At 42.7% G+C, this 12,256-nt stretch overlaps 1 protein-coding gene across 1 annotated transcript; it reads left to right on the top strand.

Annotated features, from left to right (window-relative positions):
• The first annotated feature begins 1,236 nt into the window (after nt 1-1,236).
• tada1 (transcriptional adaptor 1) lies at nt 1,237-11,185 on the top strand. The gene is made up of 8 exons (XM_046321547.1): nt 1,237-1,544; nt 1,727-1,818; nt 2,150-2,215; nt 2,508-2,605; nt 3,617-3,829; nt 6,845-6,996; nt 8,363-8,519; nt 10,309-11,185. The coding sequence occupies exons 1-8, from the start codon at nt 1,471-1,473 to the stop codon at nt 10,459-10,461; spliced, it is 1,005 nt and encodes a 334-aa protein (XP_046177503.1). The 5' UTR covers nt 1,237-1,470; the 3' UTR covers nt 10,462-11,185.
• The last annotated feature ends 1,071 nt before the right edge of the window (nt 11,186-12,256 follow it).

Genomic DNA, 12,256 nt, shown 5'->3' with positions numbered 1-12,256 from the left:
TGAGACAACAGCTAATCAGCTAGCACAACAACAGCAGGTAAAATGGCGATGACTAGGCAGAGAGGGTCAGATTAACTACACACAGAGCCTGAGTGCGGCTGGGGCCGACAGATAAAAACATAAACAAACAGAATGGAGTACTATGATTAATGGATAGTCCAGCAGGCATCAGCTATGTAGCCAAGTGATCAGTGTCCAGCAGGCATCAGCTATGTAGCCAAGTTAACAGCAAGGATCCGGTGGAGTATTGGGCTCTAGCCGTGTATGAGTGTGGTTCGGGTGAACAGCTGAGTAGGCCGGGAAGTGGGCCTCAGGGATAGCTTCGGTACTGCGTGCAAGCTAGCTGTGAAGATCAGAAGTAGTGGTCCAGGGATTATGGTAGGAATCCGTCGTTGTTGTGGAGAGACAGTTATCCAGGCTGTGCAGAAGGTAAAAGCCACTAGCAGTGGCTAACAATGACGAAATAGCGTGTAGCTAGTTAGCTGGTTAGCTTCTGGAGGTTCTTGAATGTGTTCTAAAAATTAAAAATAATAGCGATTCCGTATTATTGGAGAGGTACATCTGAATTTTATTTTGCTTCTTTATATAACCTTTTCCTCCAGTCTATACAAGTATGGATCAACCACAAGGAAAGGTTTTAAATAAATATAAATGCTTTTAATGTCCAAGAAACAGCAAGTGAAAGCCAAACTGAGTGATCTTCTATGAGTGCAAGAATGGGTATCGATCATGTCTCCTTGTCTTGAGTTTTTCCCTTTTTATTTTGTGGTGAAAAGATGTTCTTTCCCAAGGCAACTTTTGTACATAATACACTGGAATGAAAAGCTGTATATTTGTCTAACAGGCATATATTGAATCAAAAAGTGCAATATTTAACCCAATAACAATCAATCGAGAATGAGGACATTGTTCCACACTAAAATAAAGTACGTTTCGCTGATTCTTGATCTGTGCCTAATGGCAACGTGCACATGGGTCCATCTAAATTGCACCTATAGCTATGTTGGACTGTAAAACCTAAATCATATCTGCTCATACACAGCCACTGAGGGATATAATTATTACACAGCACTGTCTCCTGAGGCATGTGTGCTCTCTGCTGGAAAAAAAGGCTAATTGCAGGTGTGTGTTTGCTTATATTCCAAGTTCATAGGTGGTACTGTTACACTTTTAGCTAATGCACACACTTCCGAGGATAGAAGAAGAAGATGCAGCGCATGAGCGGAATAAGTACGTTAGAGGGTTAGTAATGCCGCGTTCAAAACAACTGGGAATTGGAAAAATACGTGGTCAAATCATGACTTCTGTGATCTTCAGGTCGGAACACTAGAAAGAGGCCAGAGTTGGAATTCCGTATTGGATGACTGTTTACATTTATTTTCCACAGTCGGAGATCGTTTTTCCAGATTTCCGATTTCCTGTGAACGCGGCATTATACCAATCTGAGTGTGTCACACAATTATAGTCGTTATGGCAGCCCATGCTAGTGAGCTTGAAATTGCTAAGAAAAATTTAACAGAAGCAATTGGTGATAATGTCAAACAGTAAGTATGCTACCGTTGGTTGATGTTGTCCTTACTTTCCTATTTCGCAAGTTGGTTTAAACGTCTGCAAATAGATAGCAAAGCTAGCTAACGTTAGCTGTCTGCAAACGGCTATGCAGTGACTAGTGTAACTTTAGCTATCTTACTGAATGTTTATTTCCTCAATTGCATATATTTTAAAGTTACTGGGCGAACTTGAAGCTGTGGTTCAAACAGAAGATAAGCAAGGAAGAGTTTGACATCGAGGCTCGTCGCCTTTTGGCACAAGACAACGGTTAGTGCAGACATTATTCGACATTCTCTGTTTCTGTGTGTTGGACCTAGCTGGTCCGTGGAGCCCTGCATCTTTCCATTAACCTCGTTTTTAGTGACTGGCTTCATTATACTTTTGTTACTCACCAAAGTCAATATGTTACTAGAGTGCCGATGAACTTTTCTCTGAATTAGCGAGCTGTCGTTTCGTTAGTCCATAATACGTAATGTGAGCACTTTATTTACCGGCACTATCAATGCGTCTGATCTGCACAACGACCAGAGCTACAGTTCAATGCAAAAAAAAAAGAAACCATTTCAAAGCTAACTCTCCCAATCTTCCACCCTCTCAGTTCATGTCCACAACGACTTTCTCCTAGCCATTCTCACTCGCTGTCAGATCATCATCTCCACACCAGGTAGGTTTTCCAATGTATAATGTATCGATATCTTAATTGAAACAGTTTCCTCACATCTGTATTTTTTTTAAATTAGACCTTTATTTAACTAGGCAAGTCAGTTAAGAACAAATTATTGTTTTAATTGACTGCCTAGGAACAGTGGGTTAACTGCCTTGTTCAGGGGCAGAAACAACAGATTTGTACCTTGTTAGCTCAGGGATTTGATCTTGCAACCTTTCGGTTACTAGTCCAACACTCTAACCACTAGGCTTGACCACAAACCTGACTGCAACCTCCTCCTCTTTTCCAGAGGGTGCTGGATCTTTGCAATGGGCAGGTGGCTCAGCCTCCAAGCCTGGCAAGCCCGCCAAAGGAAAGAAGAAGTTCTCCTCCAGGCAGAAATTTGATGTGAGTTGTTAATAATAATGTATTAATTTTGTAAAGTGCTTTTCATTATCAAGAATAATCTCAGTGCATAAAATAGAATAGGGGGGAAAATAGATGGATATATCTCTAATGAAAGTAACAATCAGTCTAGGAAGAACGGTAGGCCAGCCGATAGAGATTAGTCTTAAGGCTTGCTTTAAAAGCAGTCTGAACGGGTGGGTATAATTTGTGGAACGTTCCAACAGGAATCTGTTCCAAAAACTTTGAAGTACAAGGTTGCCAACAAATGCATACAAAGTAACATGGATCAATTCACCTAACGTTAGCTAAATAGCTGCCGAATAGGCATCAACTCATCACGTATCTTATTTTTAATGTTTGTGAATAGGCTACCAGAGTGAGGACAGACATTTTTCAGAATAAACATGGTGAGTGAAAAAACGTAATTAATTAGCCCACTCCCTACCCGGTATCATTCTGCCGCTATACAACTTTATATGCATTGTTTGTTGGCAACCTTGTTGTTTACGAAGTTTTTCGAACAGATTCCTGTTGGAACGTTCCACAAATTATACCCATCCCCCCTGAACAGCCCTAAGATTATCTGGAAGTTCTGTGGGCGTGGGAGGAAAGGCCACAGTCGCCCATTGTGTGGAGCCTGGTCCTAGGGGTGTGGTCCTAGGAGTAGTTTGGTGCGTGGAGGTTCATAGGGGGAGAGTAGGTCAGACAGGTAGGTTGGTCTGATGTCATTTAGGGCTTTGTAGACCAGGAGGATAATTTTATATTAAATTATTTGAGGAACAGGTAGCCAGTGGAGATTAGCTGGAATGGGATTGATATGGGTAAACTTTTTTTGTTGGTCAGAATCCTTAATACGCGTGTAACAAATGTGATCATACTTCCTAATTTTCTTCCAGTGTTTATGAAGAATATTGTTGCCCTTGCATAATAGGAGGTGGCAATAATGTATGGTTTAGATCATCTTTCTGTTGAAGTATAATGCTGTGTGTGTGTGACCCATGGCATCTTCAGCATCGTTTCCAGCCCCAGAACCCTCTGAGTGCGGCCCAGCCCTTTAGCCCACGGGAGGCTGGGGGTGAGGAGGACGAACTGAAACTTAGTGCCCATACCTTGCTGCTGCCCACCCGTGGCCAGCTGGAGGCCCGCATGATGGTCACCGCCTTCGAGCTGGGCCTAGACAATGTCATGGAGGACGCTGTCAGCACCATGATCCACGCTGTCGAGGTATGTGTGTGCTATACTGGTACAAGATATGAGAAGGGTTGTAGAGTTCCTGTTTTCAGTCTAGGGCTTAATCCCCCCCCTGCCTTAACCCTCCCCATTGTTTGAGTGTCCCTCAAATGGAGCAACTAGTGGTAGGGAGAGATATCATAACCCTAGGAAATGGGACATCTCTACATCATTGGCGCACAGCAGAAACCGGCAAGGGATTGTTTACCACACAATTTATTGACGTCAAGCATTGTCTATCACAATGCCTGTACTGGCGGCAGGTAGCCTAGTGATTAGAGCATTGGGCCAGTAACCGAAAGGTTGCTGGATCGAATCCCCGAGCTGACAAGGTAAAAATCTGTTTTACCCCTGAGCAAGATAGTTGTTATGGGGCAGTTAACTGACTTGCCTGGTTAAATAAGAGAAAATTAATATATATATTTTTTCTCCCTCATGCAGCATATGTTCTTACCATATGAGCAACAAATGAAAGAACTGCAAAACAACAATGTGCCCTAATCTACATATCTTCTGGCTTTGGTTCAATGTGGAGTAGTACTGAAGTAGGACTTTAATTCCATAATAACAGTTTGACAAGTAACAGTTGCATTTTCTTCACTGTCATTTTCTGCAATTTCTTGTGGATTAATGGTTAACCAGTGGAAGTAATTAAAACTGTTCTGAATTAATATTTATACCAAACATTTGTGTCCATATAGAGATTGCCTACAAAGCGTCACATCCATAGAATATAGTTTTTAAAATGTTCTTATCCTGCACTACACATAAGTAAGAAAATAGTTAATTACGTTACTTCAGCTACATTGCATGACAAATATTGTCAATCTCTAACGTTACTATGAGGAAGATCAATGATTTGAATTTGAAACTTTTTTTTTTTTAATGACCAAGGCAAGCTTACAAAAATTGTTTATTCAATTTGGGGTAAATGCTTTAGCTAGATTCTTTACATCCACTGGATTTCACAAGGTGACAACCTGGTTTGCTCAGGAGTCCCTAACGCATTAAACACCATGAATTACATTCATACACATGTCAAACACTATAGCTAGCTATAGTTTCTCCCATTCTTCCCTGCAGATCCCCTCAATCTCTGTCAGGTTGGATGGGGGGTGGGTGGGGGGGTGTCGCTGCACAGCTATTTTCAGGTCTCTCCAAAGATGTTCAGTCGGGTTCAAGTCCGGGCCACTCAAGGACATTCAGAGACTTGTCCCAAAGCCACTCCTTGTCTTAGCTGTGTGCTTAGGGTCATTCTCCTGTTGGAAGGTGCCAGTCTGAGGTCCTAACCTGCTCCATAGCGCTTTTTTATCAAGGAGTTCTCTGTACTTTGCTCTGTTCATCTTTCCATCGATCCTGACTAGTCCCACAGTCCCTGCCGCTGAAAAACACCGTAGGGATGGTTCGAGATTTCCTCCAGATGTGACACTTGGCATTCAGGCCAAAGAGTTCAATTTTGGTTTCATCAGCCCAGAGAATCTTGCTTCTCATGGTCGGAGTCTTTTAGGTGACTTTTGGCGAACTCTAAGCGGGCTGTCATTATTATTATTTTTTTAAATTGAACCTTTATTTAACTAGGCAAATCTGTTAAGAACAAATTCTTATTTGCAATGACTGCCTAGGAACATTGGGTTAACTGTCTTGCTCAGGGGCACAACGACAGATTTTTACATTGTCAGCTTGGAGATTCGATCTAGCAACCTTTCGGTTACTGGTCCAACGCTCTAACCACTAGGCTACCTGCCACCCCGTCGTGTGCCTTTTACTGAGGAGTGCCTTCCGACTGGCCACTCAACTATAAAGGCCTGATTGGTGGAGTGCTGCAGACATGGTTGTCCTTCTGGAAGGTTCTCACATCGCCACAGAGGAACTCTAGAGTTCTGTCAGAGAGACCATTGGGTTCTTGGTCACCTCCCTGACCAAGGCCCGTCTCCCACTGATTGCTCAGTTTGGCAGTGCGGCCTGATCTAGGAAGAGTCTTGGTGGTTCCAAACTTCTTCCCATTTAAGAATGATAGAGGCCTATGTGTCTTGGGGATTTTAAATGCTGCAGATATGTTTCGGTACCCTTCCTCAGATCTGTGTCTTGACACAATCCTGTCTTAAAGCTCATGGAATGGTTTTTGCTCTGACATGCACTGTCAGCTGTGGGACCTTGTATAGACAGGTATGTGCCTTTGCAAATCATGTCCAAATAATTGAATTTGCCATAGGTGGACTCCCAAGTTGTAGAAACATCTCAAGGATGATCAGTTGAAACCGGATGCACCTGAGCTCAATTTCGAGTCTCATAGCAAAGGGTCTGAATGCTTATTTAAATAAGGTATTTCAGTTTTTAAAAATGAAATTAGCAAATAATTCTTAACCTGTTTTTGCTTTGTCATTGTGTGTAGATTGAGAAATGTTTTATTTAATCCATTTTAGAATAAGGCTGTAATGTAACAATTTGGAAAAAGGAAAGGGGTCTGAATATATTCCGAATGCAGTGTAGCTTGATAAATATACATTTTCACAAGTTAACGTTGACAAAAATATGCATAATGGTTTGTTTCTACATTAACTAATATATTCCTCTTAACTACATTTTTTTTGCATGATTTGTTATGAAGTTGTAATTACTTACATTTGCTTCCATCCTAGTTTTTTTGGAAGCAACTCTCCAGCCTTGGGAGCTTCTTGGGAGTTTTGGGAACCTCTGTCTGTGACTCGATAGGAAGTCTGCATCTCTCTTCACTTTGTTTGGAAGGCCAACTGGAGGGCTGAAAAGGCACTACGCCTTGCCCAAAGTTGAATTTGGATGCCAATCTGATTTGATGGGGCTCACGGGATCGTGCAAAACTGAGGGGAGGGGGGGGGGGGGGGGTGTATTGGGATTGAACCTAGGACAGATTATTTTATGCTTTGATACATGCTTTGTCTTCCCCCTTTGTACCCCCTCCAACATTGGCAGTCCACTCAGGATTCTCTAGGTTACTACTGTATTTAACCTGTTGTCCCTCCACTACCACAGAACCACCTGAAGGATGTGCTGACTGCCGTGGTGTCCAGGAGGAAGGCCTACCGGCTGCGTGACGGACACTTCCCCTACGCATTCGGCAGTCATGTCACCCCACAGCCCTACTTGAAGAACAGCCTGGCTGCCTACCAAATCGTCACTGAATGGTAAGGAAGTCAGAGGTCAACGGTCTGCAGCTCTCCACTGTCATCTACCTCACATCAATTAGAAGAATGTTCAATTAAATATCTAACTATTTGTGTCAATGAATCGCAAAGAAACTGAAATGTAATTACAATGCTATTATTAGAAAATTACATCCGGGTAAGCAGCTGACTGTAGAATAAAGTGTTACCAATTGTTCTGTTCCAAGTAAACTTCCAGGGTCAACATTAAGGGCCATTTATAAACATCAGTAGTAGCTAGCTAAATGGTTGTTCAAACAGCATATTGTGCTGTATGTGCATGAAGCAGAAGTAGTAACAGTTAGGTGAGGCAGGAGAGCTGCCAGTACAGCACCCTGCAAAAAGGATCACTGGATATAGGTCCGTCAAATACCTATATTTTAAATTAACAAATGGCAAGGTGCAAAAAGGGCAACGTAGTGCATCATTTTTGCACCATTCTGTAAGGTTTTCTTAGAGAGAACTCCTTTGCGGTTTTGGGGGCCAGGCAGCATTTCCTTTTATATCAAATGTATTTATATAGCCCTTCGTACATCAGCTGATATCTCAAAGTGCTGTACAGAAACACAGCCTAAAACCCCAAACAGCAAGCAATGCAGGTGTTGAAGCACGTTGGCTAGGAAAAACTCCCTAGAAAGGTCAAAACCTAGGGAGAAACCTAGAGAGGAACCAGGCTATGAGGGGAGGCAAGTGCTCTTCTGGCTGTGCCGGGTGGAGATTATAACAGAACAAGGCCAAGATGTTCAAATGTTCATAAATGACCAGCATGGTCAAATAATAGGTCTGGGACAGGTAGCACGTCCGGTGAACAGGTCAGGATTCCATAGCCGCAGGAAGAACAGTTGAAACTGGAGCAGCAGCACAGCCAGGTGGACTGGGGAGTCATCATGCCAGGTAGTCCTGAGGCATGGTCCTAGGGCTCAGGTCCTCCGAGAAAAGAGAATTAGAGAGAGCATACTTAAATTCACACAGGACACCGGATAAGACAGGAGAAGTACTCCAGATATAACAAACTGACCCTAGACCCCCGACAAACTTCTGCAGCATAAATACTGGAGGCTGAAACAGGAGGGGTCAGGAGACACTGTTGCCCCATCCGATGATACCCCTGGCCAGGGCCAAACAGGAAGGATATAACCCCACCCACTTTGCCAATGCACAGCCCCCACACAACTAGAGGGATATCTTCAACCACCAACTTACCATCCTGAGACAAGGCCGAGTATAGCCCACAAAGATATCCACCACCGCACAACCCAAGGGGGTGCCAACCCATTACTAATAGATTACCTTTATGCTCTTGAATCAATGTCCGTACTGACCCGCTGTCTTTCTCCTTGTCCCCCAGCCCACCTCCCAGTGCGTCTCTCCCTGCGGGCCCACCCCCTCAGGTGTCACCAGACAATACTGAGCAGCAGGCTGCTCTCCTGTTGGCCTGTTCTGGTGACAGTCTCCCTGCGCCCCTCCCTCCTATCAGCATGTTTGATCTCTTGGAAGCGTTACAGGTGAGGAGATTGCAGCTTCAATTGGCTGTACCATGCCATGATATACAGTGGGGGGGGAGTATTTAGTCAGCCACCAATTGTGCAAGTTCTCCCACTTAAAAAGATGAGAGGCCTGTAATTTTCATCATAGGTACACTTCAACTATGACAGACAAAATGAGAAAAAAAATCCCCAAAATCACAATGTAGGATTTTTAATGAATTTATTTGCAAATTATGGTGGAAAATAAGTATTTGGTCACCAACAAACAAGCAAGATTTCTGGCTCTCACAGACCTGTAACTACTTCTTTAAGAGGCTCCTCTGTCTCCCACTCGTTACCTGTATTAATGGCACCTGTTTGAACTTGTTATCAGTATAAAAGACACCTGACACAACCTCAAAACAGTCACACTCCAAACTCCACTATGACCAAGACTAAAGAGCTGTCAAAGGACACCAGAAACAAAATTGTAGACCTGCACCAGGCTGGGAAGACTGAATCTGCAATAGGTAAGCAGCTTGGTTTGAAGAAATCAACTGTGGAAGCAATTATTAGGAAATTGAAGACATACAAGACTACTGATAATCTCCCTCGATCTGGGGCCCCACGCAAGATCTCACCCCGTGGGGTCAAAATGTTCACAAGAACGGTGAGCAAAAATCCCAGAACCACACGGGGGGACTTATTGAATGACCTGCAGAGAGCTGGGACCAAAGTAACAAAGCCTACCATCAGTAACACACTACGCCGCCAGAGACTCAAATCCTGCAGTGCCAGACGTGTCCCCCTGCTTAAGCCAGTACATGTCCAGGCCCGTCTGAAGTTTGCTAGAGAGCATTTGGATGATACAGAAGAAGATTGGGAGAATGTCAGATGAAACCAAAATGTAACTTTTTGGTAAAAACTCAGCTCATCGTGTTTGGAGGACACCCAAAGAACACCATGCCTACTGTGAAGAATGGGGGTGGAAACATCATGCTTTGGGGCTGTTTTTCTGCAAAGGGACCAGGACGACTGATCCGTGTAAAGCAAAGAATGAATGGGGCCATGTATCGTGAGATTTTGAGTGAAACCCTCCTTCCATCAGCAAGGGCATTGAAGATGAAACGTGGCTGGGTCTTTCAGCATGACAATGATCCCAAACACACCGCCCGGGCAACGAAGGAGTGGCTTCGTAAGAAGCATTTCAAGGTCCTGGAGTGGCCTAGCCAGTCTCCAGATCTCAACCCCATAGGAAACTTTGGAGGGAGTTGAAAGTCTGTGTTGCCCAGCAACAGCCCCAAAACATCACTGCTCTAGAGGAGATCTGCATGGAGGAATGGGCCAAAATACCAGCAACAGTGTGTGAAAGCCTTGTGAAGACTTACAGAAAACGTTTGACCTCCGTCATTGCCAACAAAGGCTATATAACAAAGTATTGAGAAACTTTTGTTATTGACCAAATACTTATTTTCCACCATAATTTGCAAATAAATTCATTAAAAATCCTACAATGTGATTTTCTGGAATTTTTTTCTCATTTTGTCTGTCATAGTTGAAGTGTACCTATGATGAAAATTACAGGCCCCTCATCTTTTTAAGTGGGAGAACTTGCACAATTGGTGGCTGACTAAATACTTTTTTGCCCCACTGTACCTATAGCCAAAAACATTGATATTCGAATTGATTTCCTTTTCACTTGCATTCAAACGAACTCATTCTGTCTAATCAAAAGGCAAAGCTGAACAGAAGTTATTTATGTAAATGTGTGAATCAAAAAATAAACAAACTACTTTATTGCTAATGTATATGCTTTTCCTTGATGTAGGTCCACCGGGGTGTGATGCCCTCTCACACCATGTATGCCCTGAACATGGAGCGTATCCTGTCCCGACTGTGGCACCCAAGTCACGAGGAGCTGGAGCAGGACCATGTGCACCGCCAACGCCATGCAGGGAAGGACGGCCTGCTTGTCAGCTGAGACACAGACGGTCAGGTGGACACGCAGACAGGTCGTGGTTGGGTAGGGCAGAGACAAATGGAGAGATGAACACAGTGTTGAAGCACCTATGTGGGTCCTATACCCTGCCTTGAAGCAGAGCGAGAGGGAGAGGATGATCTCTAAGACTGGATTAACACTCCACTAGGGAGTGCAACCAATTCACCACGCAACACAACTTTACACTAGTGTTAATAAGGTTTTAGAGTGTAAACCCAGCCTTCGATGCATATCGGTGTGGAAGACTCACAGACCTGTAATGTAGAGAAAGAAAGGAAGTCCAAGTGTTGTGGTATGGTCACAGACATGGCTTTTTAAGGCACTAACATGTCTACACACATGCACACACATCTCTCCCATAAGCCCTGACTGTTTTTTAAATGCACTGTTAACAAGTTTGGGTGCATTTCTGACCTTCGGGTGAGTTTATTTTGTTAGTTAATTTGTCAGTGTTACTTTTGTATTTCCCACACCTCTGTGAACAAATGTTGCTGCCCCTTTTATTTTGATATTGACATGCTCTTGCAGAATTATGCCTGAACTACACTTGGGTCCTTGTTTACTGTATTTTGTCACAGCGATGCATGCATCACAGTATGTATGCAAATGTGTATAAATGGTTTTGTATTTTTTTTTCACCAATTGTTTTTAATATCAGTCAAAAATGGCAAAATAAATCAAATCAATAAATACAAAATATATTACACTTCTGTTAACACAAGTTGTATTGAATACATTTTTTCCTATTACATGTTCATAATTTGCCCATTTTTAATCCTCAATTAAAATAGATTACTAAGTAATCTTCCATTGTAACTTATATTAATGAAATAGTGCATCTATTTCTATGGTGGAATAGAAATGTGTCATCTTTGGAAATAGGTGTGTAGAATGTTCCCCCTCATTACTCATGTGCACTTGAGCTCTGTAAAACACCCAGTGGTATGTCCAGAGACTGAAGTGGAAGTGTGACACCCCACTCCTGTTTTCTTCGGTTCAATTAACTAAGTAGGCCAGACACAACTGCTATAGAGCTTGTAGACCTAAAAAACGAATGATTTACCTCTGGTTGTTCAGCCTTGGGCAAAATTAATGGAGAAAGAATAGTTAGTCGGTTAACATGACCTTTATGAACTATGAAGCCTTATGTGAGTTCGGTTTTACATAAAAGCTTCAGTGTAAAAAAAAGCCACGTTATTATTATATTATTATTATAGCTGATGAAGATCTCATAGAACAAAATGTATAAGCTCCCCTAAACCTGTGTTTACCCCACCTTATTTTAAGCATTTATCCAAAAAAACTCACTTTTTAAGTAGGCTTTGTTCAACGAACCATAGCGGAGTTTCTGCCTACAAAAAAAATCAATTAATAATGCTCCCATTTTTTTTTAATGGTAAACGGCCTGCGTGAACTATCTTAATTTTCCCACCATCTTTGGTACGACTACTAGGTCTACTACCGACCAGCATTTTCAACAGAACACCGTATTTTAGGCACACTTTCGCGAATCCTACCTCTTTTCCTAACCTTAACCTGCTACGTTAATTCTCCTAACCTGCAACGAAAAAGTAACTTTGGTATCAAAGTGCCGTGAAAAGAGTGTCTCCAACACCCACCCGTCATAGACAAGGTAGCTGCTCACAAAGCTCTCTTGCCATATTTGGCTTGCTCGCTGCTCATTTCCTACACGATGTCGTCCAATCGTTTGTCGAGGAGTACTGTCCACTATCAAGCGATTACACTACACAGAAGTGACTCAATGGTCTGTCTGTCC

This window comes from Oncorhynchus gorbuscha, linkage group LG22 (genome assembly GCF_021184085.1).
Source record: "Oncorhynchus gorbuscha isolate QuinsamMale2020 ecotype Even-year linkage group LG22, OgorEven_v1.0, whole genome shotgun sequence".
Taxonomy (NCBI): domain Eukaryota; kingdom Metazoa; phylum Chordata; class Actinopteri; order Salmoniformes; family Salmonidae; genus Oncorhynchus; species Oncorhynchus gorbuscha.
Note: the sequence above shows the minus strand (reverse complement) of the source record. Positions and strands in the feature narration are given on the sequence as shown.

Coding starts and splice junctions, on each gene's coding strand:
- tada1 (XM_046321547.1), top strand. CDS start 1,471: ATGGCAGCCCATGCTAGTGAGCTTGAAATTGCTAAGAAAAATTTAACA. Junction 2,606..3,616: donor CCTCCAGGCAGAAATTTGAT/GTGAGTTGTTAA, acceptor TGGCATCTTCAG/CATCGTTTCCAGCCCCAGAA. Junction 8,520..10,308: donor ATCTCTTGGAAGCGTTACAG/GTGAGGAGATTG, acceptor TCCTTGATGTAG/GTCCACCGGGGTGTGATGCC.